The 12,382-nt window shown below is 39.0% G+C and overlaps 1 protein-coding gene and 1 long non-coding RNA gene across 2 annotated transcripts; one reads left to right on the forward strand and one right to left on the reverse strand.

Moving 5' to 3' along the window:
- Positions 1-765: 765 nt before the first annotated feature.
- Positions 766-5,545, forward strand: LOC146949370 (uncharacterized). Its single transcript, XM_085745414.1, has 2 exons — positions 766-1,543; positions 3,942-5,545. Exon 2 carries the CDS (start codon positions 3,942-3,944, stop codon positions 5,190-5,192), a length of 1,251 nt encoding a protein of 416 aa, XP_085601540.1. The 5' UTR covers positions 766-1,543; the 3' UTR covers positions 5,193-5,545.
- A 4,883-nt stretch (positions 5,546-10,428) lies between these two features.
- Positions 10,429-11,573, reverse strand: LOC146949371 (uncharacterized). The gene is made up of 2 exons (XR_015027238.1): positions 10,591-11,573; positions 10,429-10,504 (listed from the first exon to the last, which is right to left on the reverse strand). It is a non-coding gene; the product is annotated as an uncharacterized LOC146949371 (long non-coding RNA).
- Between the last annotated feature and the right edge of the window lie 809 nt (positions 11,574-12,382).

A 12,382-nucleotide genomic window follows, 5' to 3' on the forward strand; every position in this document is an offset into this window, starting at 1 on the left:
CTGTTGATTTATTTCAACAAGGCAATTACGTTATAATTTAGGATTTCTGCAATTTAATTTTCTGTTTTTAATTTTTCTTTGTTTCAATATTCATTAAGTATTTTGTATCGTGCAGTGCTACTAAGGTATTTTGCTGTTTATGCGAGGTAAACAAAGCGCCGACGATTTAGAATACGATCCAGAAATAGAAAGGACTGCTAGAGCACTTCCGAAAGCTGTCCGGCTGCAAAGGTTGTCTCATTCTGTTCCACCGGGTGTACGAGAACCGATACCTGCTGAATCTGAAACAATCTTGTCATACCGCAATTTTTGACCTAAGATACCACTGACACGTGTCGATGGACCCTACTTTCATGCGTCAATTGACCCTGATCAATCTCTGATTTTCAGTGAAAAATTCGACAGAGAGGTATTTTAAAATACCTCATATTTTGTCCGAGTCGGGCCCTCTTCTCTCTATTTTTTATTTTAGTATTTATTTCCATCTTTGTATTTTATTATTCATTTTTAACTCTTTTTAATTTTTATTTTAATTAATCATTATTTCTGTTTTAGTCATTTTATTATTTCTTTTTAGATAAACCCAAAATCCAAAATAGGCATATTTATTTTACAATTATCGTTATTTTTTTTTTAAGAGATAAGTCCAAATAATGTCCATGAAAATCCAAAAAATAGTCCTGATCCGAGTAACAGTCTGTCATGCGTCCAAGTTCATTCATGCCTTCTTCATCATCCTAATCCAAAAGCCACAGATTTTATGCACTTCTCTAACAAACCCTAACCAAAATTCCAGCACTATAAAAGACACCTGCAGTAACACACATAGAGGAGGCCAATTACACACCAAAAAAACCAGCAGTCACAAACAATTTTTTTCACGAACACAAAAAGTACCAGGCACAATTCACAAACGTACAGAACCAATTTATAAACCAGCAATCACAAACCAATCGGCCAAAAATTCACTTAACAACCAATTTCTATTCACGCACAAACAATCTCATCAAAAAAAAAAACTAGCTGTGTTCAAACAAACGCACAATCCATAAAACCAATCCTCAAAGCCAATTCATCGAAACCAATGTCAAATCCAATCACGCACACCAAGCCTCACAACCGCGGCCTCACACACCAGTTTCGCATTCAATTCAACAATTGCAGTTAGAGATCAATTATCAAGAACCTTCAACACCAAAGACATCCAACCGACGTAACGGCAGCACAGCGAGACCAACACCAAACACGAAGACATCAGTGTACAATACAGCCGCAGCTCATCGTCTAAGTCACCAAACCCAGACGAACACAAACCCACATCAATTTTAACCGACGTCCGCGAACCCATCGAATCCAGTCACGACCGTAAGAATTCACGAGGAACTCAGCCGATTCAAACACCGACGGAGCCGGAACCAACACGCAGGACCAGAAGCAATACGCACACGAAGTGTCATACAGTCGCACAACAGGGCATCAAAATCGAAGTCGCACGCACCGGGTCCAGACGTAGACGCAAAAGGGACCAAACCGAACTCAAAAGGTTATTGTTTCTTTTTATTTGTGTCTTTTTTGTGGTGTTTATATAGACCTAGGGTAAGGGTTATTTCTTTTGGTTTCCATTAAGATCAAAAAAACAGTAAGAAGTAGGAGTGGAGAAGAGAAAACAAAAAATAATAAAATAAATAAGAAGGAGTAAAAAGAGAAGGAGGGATTGATTCGAAAAAGAAAAAGAAGAAAGGGAATTGAAGAAGAAACACGGCGAGAGAGAGAACAGAGAAGCATGGAGAGAGAAAGAGGGATGGAAATGAGAGAAGAGAGAAGGGAAATAGGGATTTATAGGTCCCTCCGATCCTGTGCATGCGCACCTACCCACTAAAGTGCACCCTCATCCCCCCTGCCCTTTGATCTTTGATCCTATGGCCCCTGATGCCTTGAACCTTGATCTGATGTAAGCCGTCTGATTTATCCGACGACTGTAATCAATTCGGTTATAACCAACCCACCCAGACCTTTTAACCCAACCAACCCAACTTACAAACCGACCCGGTTCGGTTCGTTTCTCTTTTGGGTCCAATTCACTCTTTTTTTTTTTTTCCTTTTCTGCGCCCCCTTATCACTGTTAATACCCCCCTGCATTCTTTTTTACTATATCGTGATTAAATTTTCTCATGCATCTTTACTTGTTATTATTTTTTATATACTCATTTATGCATTGTATTTTACTTCTATGTATCATCATCATCATTTTTTGTCTCTTCATTATTTAGGTAGAACTAGAATGTATATATAGGCTTTATGTAAATTATTTATTTATTCTCGTTTCTTGTATAGAATTTAAAATGTAAACATAGGCTTTATGTAATTTATTTATTTTATCGCAGACCTTAGAATGTATTAATAGGTTTTTGTAATAGGTTAGGTGCATGTGTGCGTGCGTGTGTGTATGCCCTTATCTCTTTCCTAGTTTAGGTTAATGGTCCTTGTGGTGGTCCAACGCCGCCATAGGGTCCCTACGCTTTTATTTCTTTATGCTCCGTTAGTTTAATTTTATTCTAGTTATTTGAAAACAACAAAAACATGCAAAAAAACAAAAACACAAAAATATTTTCTTAAATAAACCTTGATCATAAATCAAGTGACCGTCTTTTTTTATTTTCTTTCCTTAATCAAACTTCAATCAATTTAATCATATTTCAAGTCATTTTTCTTTAATATAAAAAATACAAACAAATTCATTTTGCCATTTGGCTTTTCCATTTTAAAACCTTTTTTTCAAACTAATAAAAAACACACAACCAATCAAACGTCAGTTTTTACCACGAACTACGTGATTTTGATCCCTCACGGGTACGTAGGCAAGGGACTTGTCCTTCCAAATCAATAAAATGTAGATAAACTAGGTTTCCTTTATTTTTTATCACTTTAAATCCCATTTTCCAAAATAAGCAAGTTATAGCACACTATTTAAATAAAATCAAGAGGTTCCCGTAGAGTACTACGGACATAAAGGGTGCTAACACCTTCCCTTTATGTAACTAACCCCCGAACCCTAAATCTTTTCAATATGGGGTAGTTTGAACTTTTTTCCCTTTTCTTAAAAAATTAAATGTTCAGTCGTGAAATAATCAAGTGAGTCAAAAGCTAATCAAATAGCCTTGATCTCCGAAAAATGACGCGACAGAAATGGCGACTTCACTGGGGACCCCCTAAGAGGGTTGAGCCTAACTTGGTTTTATCTAAAACTTTGTGCTATAACTTGCTTAAAAAAAACAAAAATAAAAGATGGAAATACATGTATATATGTCCTCCCTTCTTCTTCTTTCTTCCTCTAACGTGAGTGGTGAGATAAGTCCTACACCCGGACTCGAGAGAAATTTAAGATAGGACGGTGGTATAATCATAGTGCCTTGCCAAGGGTGAATTTTGGTTTGTGACACATGTGATAACCCCACTCAACTGAGGGATCTTGGGAGTATACTATGTTGGCATGAGTATTCGTGTTTGGCATGTTATTTTCAAGTGACTGTCGAAAGTTGAGGACCTTTAGTTACCTTTAACCCCTCTTGGCCTTTTAGGACGTGGTGCGGTGGCTAATCATGAGTAATCTTGGTTTAGTTGACACGCGATACCACACTCAGACGAGACTTTCTTACGAACATTATTGGAACGGAAGTATTTCCGTAACCTGATAGTGTTCGGAAGTGGTTGATAACTCTAGGAACTTGGTAGAACCCATGATACAGGTACATTTGAAAACCATAGCCCTTACCAAATGGCGTTATTACCCTTAACTCCAACATTGTGGACCTAACCTCACTATGTTTTCTCCGCATTTTGGCATAATCATGCATACATACATTTATTCATAAAACTTTTCTCTTTCATCATCAAAATGTCGAAGGACTTATATGAAATTTTTTCTTTTGTAAACATCGTAGATGGAAATTCCTACAAGAAACACTAGGAAGTATACTTTCCAGAAGCCAGATGTGGCTAAATTAAGTGAGCTAGGGAGGAAGGTAGCTAGTCAGGATGATTTTCGCGAACTTCATGGGAAACTGCTGGATATCCTCAAGGTAGATGTTACAAAAGGTGTCTTGGAGACTTTGGTTCAATTTTATGACCGTCATTGTCACTGTTTTACTTTCCCAGACTATCAGCTTGTCCCTACACTAGAAGAGTACTCTCATTTGATCGGTATAACCGTGCTTAACAAAGTACCTTTCAGCGGCCTTGAACCCAATCCTAAAGCCTCAACCATTTCTAAAGCCCTCCATCTTGAAGCCTCCATTGTAAGAGATAATCTTATTGTCCAAACCAAAGGGGGTCCCTCAGGTTTCTCCATCGATTTCCTTTACGATCAGGCCTCCATTTTTGAGAAGTCTGGCACCAACCATGCCTTTTACTCTGTCTTGGCCCTACTTATCTATGGTCTTGTGCTTTTCCCGAACATTCCTAATTTTGTTGACATCCGTGCCATCCAAATTTTTCTTACCAAAAACCCCGTCCCTACTCTTCTAGCAAACACCTACCATTCCATCCATGATCGAACTCTTGCAACTCGTGGAGCTATCCTTTGTTGTGCACCTCTACTCTACAAATGGTTTGTCTCTCATCTACCTCAACCCCGCTCTTTGATAGCCAACCTTGAAGGTACCCCCTGGTCTAAAAAAATCATGGCCTTGACAACAGCTGATATAGTTTGGTACCATCCAACTTGGGATGACGGGACAGTTATTATCAGGTGTGGTGACTATCCCAATGTACCTCTCATTGGTATGGAGGGAGGAATTAGCTACAATCCCGTCCTTGCCCGCCATCAATTGGGATACCCAATGAAGACCCAACCAAGTAACCTTGCTTTAACCAATGAGTTCTACTACAATGACAGTAATCACCTGGGCAAAAGGGAGGAATTTGTGCAAGCGTGGCGGAGTATTCACAGGCTTAACAGGAATCAACTGGGAAAAAGGGACAATTTTCTGCATGGATCTTACATTCAGTGGGTCATCAGTAAAGCTATCCATAATCAGATGCCTTACACGGTACCGAGGCTCGTATCGCAACAATCCCATCTTCATCATTACCTTTACCCTCTAAGACTCTGGGAGAGCACCAAGAACGATTGGCTGATAAAGACCGAGAAATTGCCACTTGGAAAAGGAAATATGACGAGGCTATGCTCATGATGGAAGATAAAAATGAGGAAATAAGGAAGCAGGAAAGTGTGATTCTCAAATTAGGGCAACAAATGATCGAGAGAGATGATCTACTCCAAGAGAAGGACAGGCTGCTTAAAAAGCATATCACTAAGAAGCAGCGCATGGATTCCATGGATTTGTTTGACGGTCCGCACCCAGATTTCGAGGAGTAGTCTACTATAAGAGCTCAAGAGTTTCCTAGATGTTTCACCACTTTATGTTATTTTCTAGCTTTTTGTGATGTACTAAGGAGTCTATCCCTTGGCTCAGTTTTGTTAAAAGGGAATTATCTTGTAGTACTTTAATTAGTAAATGAAATTTTCAATTATGATGTTTAAAAATTTGCTTTCATAAGTCCTTCGATAACAAAAAATGTGTCTATTTTTGCATAACATCATGCATCATTTTGCATTTCATAGTCTCAAATCCAGAGTTGCACACCAAATTTCTTTTCCATAAAAGGTCAATCTGTTTCAAAAGTGGTCCGACTGTCCTCGTCCAAAGTCGACTCGCACCTACGACACTAGTGCAAACAAAAGAGAGGAGTGGACAAGAGATCACAACGCTTCAGGCCGAGTCAAAGCAGCCGCAGTTCCAGCAGGGGCCCGAACGCCAACATCAACAACAGCCTCGACAACAGGCTCCAAAGATGCAGTTTGACCCAATCCCAATGACGTATGCGGAGCTGCTTCCCATCTTGCTCATGAAGAACCTTGTAAAAACTAGAAAGCCCCCTCGAGTGCCTAAGGAGTTACCGGTTGGGTATCAACCTAACCTCTCATGTGCCTTTCATCAAGGGGCACCCGTCCATGACATCGAGCACTGTTTATCTTTAAAGATTGAAGTTCAGAAGCTGATTGAAGCCAATATGTTGCTCTTTGAAGGTTGAATTCGGATGTGCAAATTAATCCACTGCCAAATTATATTGCCTAATATTGTGACACATGGAGTGGATAGCTGCAATGGGGTCGTTTTGATGTTCCTTCTACTGCTTATTTGTTCAAATAATGTTTGCTTGTTGCTTTTCGCTTTTCAAAAACATCCTCGTCCCGCCCGAGACGAAAGTGAACTTGTTTAGGGCTTTTTGCTTCATGTATTTTCCATCATTAATAAAAAGGTCGTTTTGATCCTGACTTTGATTTTATTTTGTGCTTATTCTGGAAAGATGGTAATACAAAAAACCAAAAACTAATCATTCTCAAATATCCGTGTAATCATAATTTATACTCAATTGTCAAAATCAATCATCAAATCATGCATTAATAAACCCGTTGAACACATTAATCATGTACTCTCTTCCAACTTTGAGTTCCTTGTATCCGAAGCTGAATAAGAGAATGAAGAGATTCCCGACGAGATCTCTCACATACTGGGGCATTTTAGTCATTGAAGCTGCAAACAAAATGTCAAGGAGCTTGTCCAGAAGATGACATTCAATTACAAAGACTGGCTCGGGGTGCCACCATTCGCTTTGCTCAGATATTGTACTTCAGTACACATTTCAACAGGGGCAACCCCTTTCCTTCCCTCAGTATACAACATGGAGGTCGTGCTTCCCGTGCAGGTTAAAGTCCCGTCAATAGGAGTTCTGCTAAAGTCCAAGCTTGATCAAATTTAAATGAATGACGACCTTGTGCAAATATATCAAAAGAGGTTTGAAACAAGCTTCTAACAAAAAAGGATCGTCCCCATGAATTTCAACAAGGGAACTTTGTACTACTTTCCAACCAGACTCTAGGGGCAAGTGGATGCTTAACTATGAAGGCCCATGTGCAATGACTCTTACAATTAGGGATGGTGACAAATTCACACGTCTTATGAACGCTGATGCAGTCAAGAAATACTCTGTCAAAAGATAAAAGCTCGATAAGTCGCAAATCTTAAAAAGTGACTTAGGCAAAAATGAGCGTCTCGGTGGACTGAAAACCCGAAAGGGCGGTCCAGGCAAAAATTAGAGACAAAAAAAATAAAGATATAATTATCCTGATAGGTTGAAACCCGAAAAAGGCGATCTATGCAAAAGTTAAGGATTATGACAAGTAACTGCATCAGCCAGCACATTCCTCTTGGGGCATCCAGTCGTCAAAAGAACCTCCAATTCGAAGCATCTGCTGATCAAAGACTCGGAAGTGGGGCATTCAAAGTTGTCAGGGAGTGTAACGGTTATTGTGTTCAATGTACCTTCCCATATATTTACCATTTTCCAAATTTTTCAAAGATCCGTGGGGCCACGCCATTGGTAGGCCACTACTCAATTCATCAAATTTGAGCCTGTGCCATTTATTTGGAATTCCCATTTATTCTATTTGCAAAATTTCTTCTATTTTTGATGGCAATACTTGAAGCAAAAAAATTTCAAAATACAAAACTTTTTTTTTACATCTTTTCAAAAGTGTGAACAACAAACACGCCTTCTTTAAAACTTGTGAGTAGATGAAGCGTACATCAGCATCCGCCTCGAGAACGGTTACATTCCGAAAGAGAAACATGGCAAAGCACAATGAGGAGGACCTCTGCTTCGAGAAAAATGCTTTCACAGTCAAAAAAAATATATACAAAAATAAAAGCTCGCTAAGTTGAAAACCTAAAAGGGCGGCTTAGGCAATAGAGAGCGTCCCGGTGGACTGAAAACCCGAAAGGGCGGTCCAGGCAAAAATTAGGGGCACAAAAAAGGAATATACTCCCGGTGGACTGACAACCCGAAAGGGCGGTCCAGGCAAAAGTTAGGGATTTTTCAAAAAAAAAAGCATAAAAAAAAAACATGACTGTTGAAGCATGCCAGGGGAAAAGCACTCCGCGTTGGTTTACAAATGGCGACTTCTTCCAGACTTTCGGTTAAACATTGGGCTCTCTCCCCAGGAGGTATCAGTTGCTACCTTGTGCCGGGTTTCACCCCATCAATGGCTCAATTTGTTCACAATAATATCATCTCCAAGGAAGTTTGCCGAGTGTTTGTACTGCGATGTCGGTCCGCCTCCCATCCTACATATCTTGTCTCGTTTCATCGAGTCGTCTGTCATATACAGTTCATACAATCATACAAGTTACATTCATACATCCATACAATCATACATTCATACAATCATACATAAATACTTTCACTTATTCATACATTCATACATATCATATACGCGATATCAATTCATACATTATTGCATTAGTCGCCAAAATCTTGTTTCGGTCATGTCTTTTCAATTTGGTCTCTACTTATCATTGTGTCAAGCCGCAAGTTTCTACGCATGAACATCTGACATTTACCTTCTCATCATCAAAAGTGTCATCCCCAGTGTGTCTGGTCAAGAGATGTCACCCGTCAGTGTCAAGTGGCAAGTCCTAAACAACGGACAACTTGAGTCTACCTTTATCTTGTTTCAAGTGGCAAGTCCTAAACAGCGGACAGCTTGAGTGTACCCGTCAGTGTCAAGTGGCAAGTCCTAAACAGCGTACAGCTTGAGTCTACCTTTTATCTTGCTTCAAGTAGCAAGTCCTAAACAACGGACAGCTTGAGTCTACCTTTTATCTTGTTTCAAGTGTCGAGTCCTAAACAACGGACAGCTTGAGTCTACATTTTATCTTGTTTCAAGTGGCAAGTCCTAAACAACGGACAGCTTGAGTCTACCTTTTATCTTGTTTCAAGTGGCAAGTCCTAAACAACGGACAACTTGAGCTTTTATCTTGTTTCAAGTGGCCAGTCCTAAACAACGGACAGCTTGAGTCTACCTTTATCTTGTTTCAAGTGGCGAGTCCTAAACAACGGACAGCTTGAGTCTACACTTTATCTTGTTTCAAGTGGCGAGTCCTAAACAACGGACAGCTTGAGTCTACACTTTATCTTGTTTCAAGTGGCGAGTCCTAAACAACGGACAGCTTGAGTCTACCTCTATCTTGTTTCAAGTGGCGAGTCCTAAACAACGGACAGCTTGAGTCTACCTCTACCTTGTTTCAAGTGGCGAGTCCTAAACAACGGACAGCTTGAGTCTACCTTTATCTTGTTTCAAGTGGCAAGTCCTAAACAACGGACAGCTTGAGTCCACCTTTCGTCATGTTCAGTTTGGAATCACATTTTATTTTCTTCAATGTCATCCCAAGTTTAGCTGTCCAAGAGATATCGCTATAAAGTCTTGTCTTCATACCAAACCAATACGGTAGTAGACAATCTTTCCCCAGTGAAGTCGCCATTTCTGTCGCGTCATTTTTCGGAGATCAAGGCTATTTGATTAGCTTTTGACTCACTTGATTATTTCACGACTGAACATTTAATTTTTTAAGAAAAGGGAAAAAAGTTCAAACTACCCCATATTGAAAAGATTTAGGGTTCGGGGGTTAGTTACATAAAGGGTGCTAACACCTTCCCTTTATGTAACTAACCCCCGAACCCTAAATCTTTTCAATATGGGGTAGTTTGAACTTTTTTCCCTTTTCTTAAAAAATTAAATGTTCAGTCGTGAAATAATCAAGTGAGTCAAAAGCTAATCAAATAGCCTTAATCAAATAAGCAAGTTATAGCACATTAGTAAAACTACATTCACCAGCAGAGTCAGTGAAACTACATTCCCCCTAGCGGAGTCGGATCCCATTCTTCAACGAATTTGGGTATCCCGTCGTTGTTTCTCGTCTCAGTCAAGTCAACTTTGTCGTCCTACATTCATACAAGCATTTCACGAGCATTCATAGCATCTTAGGTCCAAAATTGGTGTACTTTGTATTTAAGTCTCTTCGCTCCGATCGAATTAAAGATTCCATCTTCAAATCTTCGGACGAAGAAACTTAAATAGGGGCATCTGTCATACCCCAATTTTTGACCTAAGATACCACTGACACGTGTCGATGGACCCTACTTTCATGCGTCAATTGACCCTGATCAATCTTTGATTTTCAGTGAAAAATTCGACAGAGAGGTATTTTAAAATACCTCATATTTTGTCCGAGTCGGGCCCTCTTCTCTCTATTTTTTATTTTAGTATTTATTTCCATCTTTGTATTTTATTATTCATTTTTAACTCTTTTTAATTTTTATTTTAATTAATCATTATTTCTGTTTTAGTCATTTTATTATTTCTTTTTAGATAAACCCAAAATCCAAAATAGGCATATTTATTTTACTATTATCGTTATTTTTTTTTTAAGAGATAAGTCCAAATAATGTCCATGAAAATCCAAAAAATAGTCCTGATCCGAGTAATAGTCTGTCATGCGTCCAAGTTCATTCATGCCTTCTTCATCATCCTAATCCAAAAGCCACAGATTTTATGCACTTCTCTAACAAACCCTAACCAAAATTCCAGCACTATAAAAGACACCTGCAGTAACACACATAGAGGAGGCCAATTACACACCAAAAAAACCAGCAGTCACAAACAATTTTTTTCACGAACACAAAAAGTACCAGGCACAATTCACAAACGCACAGAACCAATTTATAAACCAGCAATCACAAACCAATCGGCCAAAAATTCACTTAACAACCAATTTCTATTCACGCACAAACAATCTCATCAAAAAAAAAAACTAGCTGTGTTCAAACAAACGCACAATCCATAAAACCAATCCTCAAAGCCAATTCATCGAAACCAATGTCAAATCCAATCACGCACACCAAGCCTCACAACCGCGGCCTCACACACCAGTTTCGCATTCAATTCAACAATTGCAGTTAGAGATCAATTATCAAGAACCTTCAACACCAAAGACATCCAACCGACGTAACGGCAGCACAGCGAGACCAACACCAAACACGAAGACATCAGTGTACAATACAGCCGCAGCTCATCGTCTAAGTCACCAAACCCAGACGAACACAAACCCACATCAATTTTAACCGACGTCCGCGAACCCATCGAATCCAGTCACGACCGTAAGAATTAACGAGGAACTCAGCCGATTCAAACACCGACGGAGCCGGAACCAACACGCAGGACCAGAAGCAATACGCACACGAAGTGTCATACAGTCGCACAACAGGGCATCAAAATCGAAGTCGCACGCACCGGGTCCAGACGTAGACGCAAAAGGGACCAAACCGAACTCAAAAGGTTATTGTTTCTTTTTATTTGTGTCTTTTTTGTGGTGTTTATATAGACCTAGGGTAAGGGTTATTTCTTTTGGTTTCCATTAAGATCAAAAAAACAGTAAGAAGTAGGAGTGGAGAAGAGAAAACAAAAAATAATAAAATAAATAAGAAGGAGTAAAAAGAGAAGGAGGGATTGATTCGAAAAAGAAAAAGAAGAAAGGGAATTGAAGAAGAAACACGGCGAGAGAGAGAACAGAGAAGCATGGAGAGAGAAAGAGGGATGGAAATGAGAGAAGAGAGAAGGGAAATAGGGATTTATAGGTCCCTCCGATCCTGTGCATGCGCACCTACCCACTAAAGTGCACCCTCATCCCCCCTGCCCTTTGATCTTTGATCCTATGGCCCCTGATGCCTTGAACCTTGATCTGATGTAAGCCGTCTGATTTATCCGACGACTGTAATCAATTCGGTTATAACCAACCCACCCAGACCTTTTAACCCAACCAACCCAACTTACAAACCGACCCGGTTCGGTTCTTTTCTCTTTTGGGTCCAATTCACTCTTTTTTTTTTTTTCCTTTTCTGCTCCCCCTTATCACTGTTAATACCCCCCTGCATTCTTTTTTACTATATCGTGATTAAATTTTCTCATGCATCTTTACTAGTTATTATTTTTTATATACTCATTTATGCATTGTATTTTACTTCTATGTATCATCATCATCATTTTTTGTCTCTTCATTATTTAGGTAGAACTAGAATGTATATATAGGCTTTATGTAAATTATTTATTTATTCTCGTTTCTTGTATAGAATTTAAAATGTAAACATAGGCTTTATGTAATTTATTTATTTTATCGCAGACCTTAGAATGTATTAATAGGTTTTTGTAATAGGTTAGGTGCATGTGTGCGTGCGTGTGTGTATGCCCTTATCTCTTTCCTAGTTTAGGTTAATGGTCCTTGTGGTGGTCCAACGCTGCCATAGGGTCCCTACGCTTTTATTTCTTTATGCTCCGTTAGTTTAATTTTATTCTAGTTATTTGAAAACAACAAAAACATGCAAAAAAACAAAAACACAAAAATATTTTCTTAAATAAACCTTGATCATAAATCAAGTGACCGTCTTTTTTTATTTTCTTTCCTTAATCAAACTTCAATCAATTTAA

The sequence above is a fragment of the Medicago sativa genome, chromosome 2 (assembly GCF_051527215.1).
Source record: "Medicago sativa cultivar Bolivia chromosome 2, Bolivia_mono, whole genome shotgun sequence".
In the NCBI taxonomy this organism is placed as follows: Eukaryota; Viridiplantae; Streptophyta; class Magnoliopsida; order Fabales; family Fabaceae; genus Medicago; species Medicago sativa.

Coding starts and splice junctions, on each gene's coding strand:
- LOC146949370 (XM_085745414.1), top strand. CDS start 3,942: ATGGAAATTCCTACAAGAAACACTAGGAAGTATACTTTCCAGAAGCCA.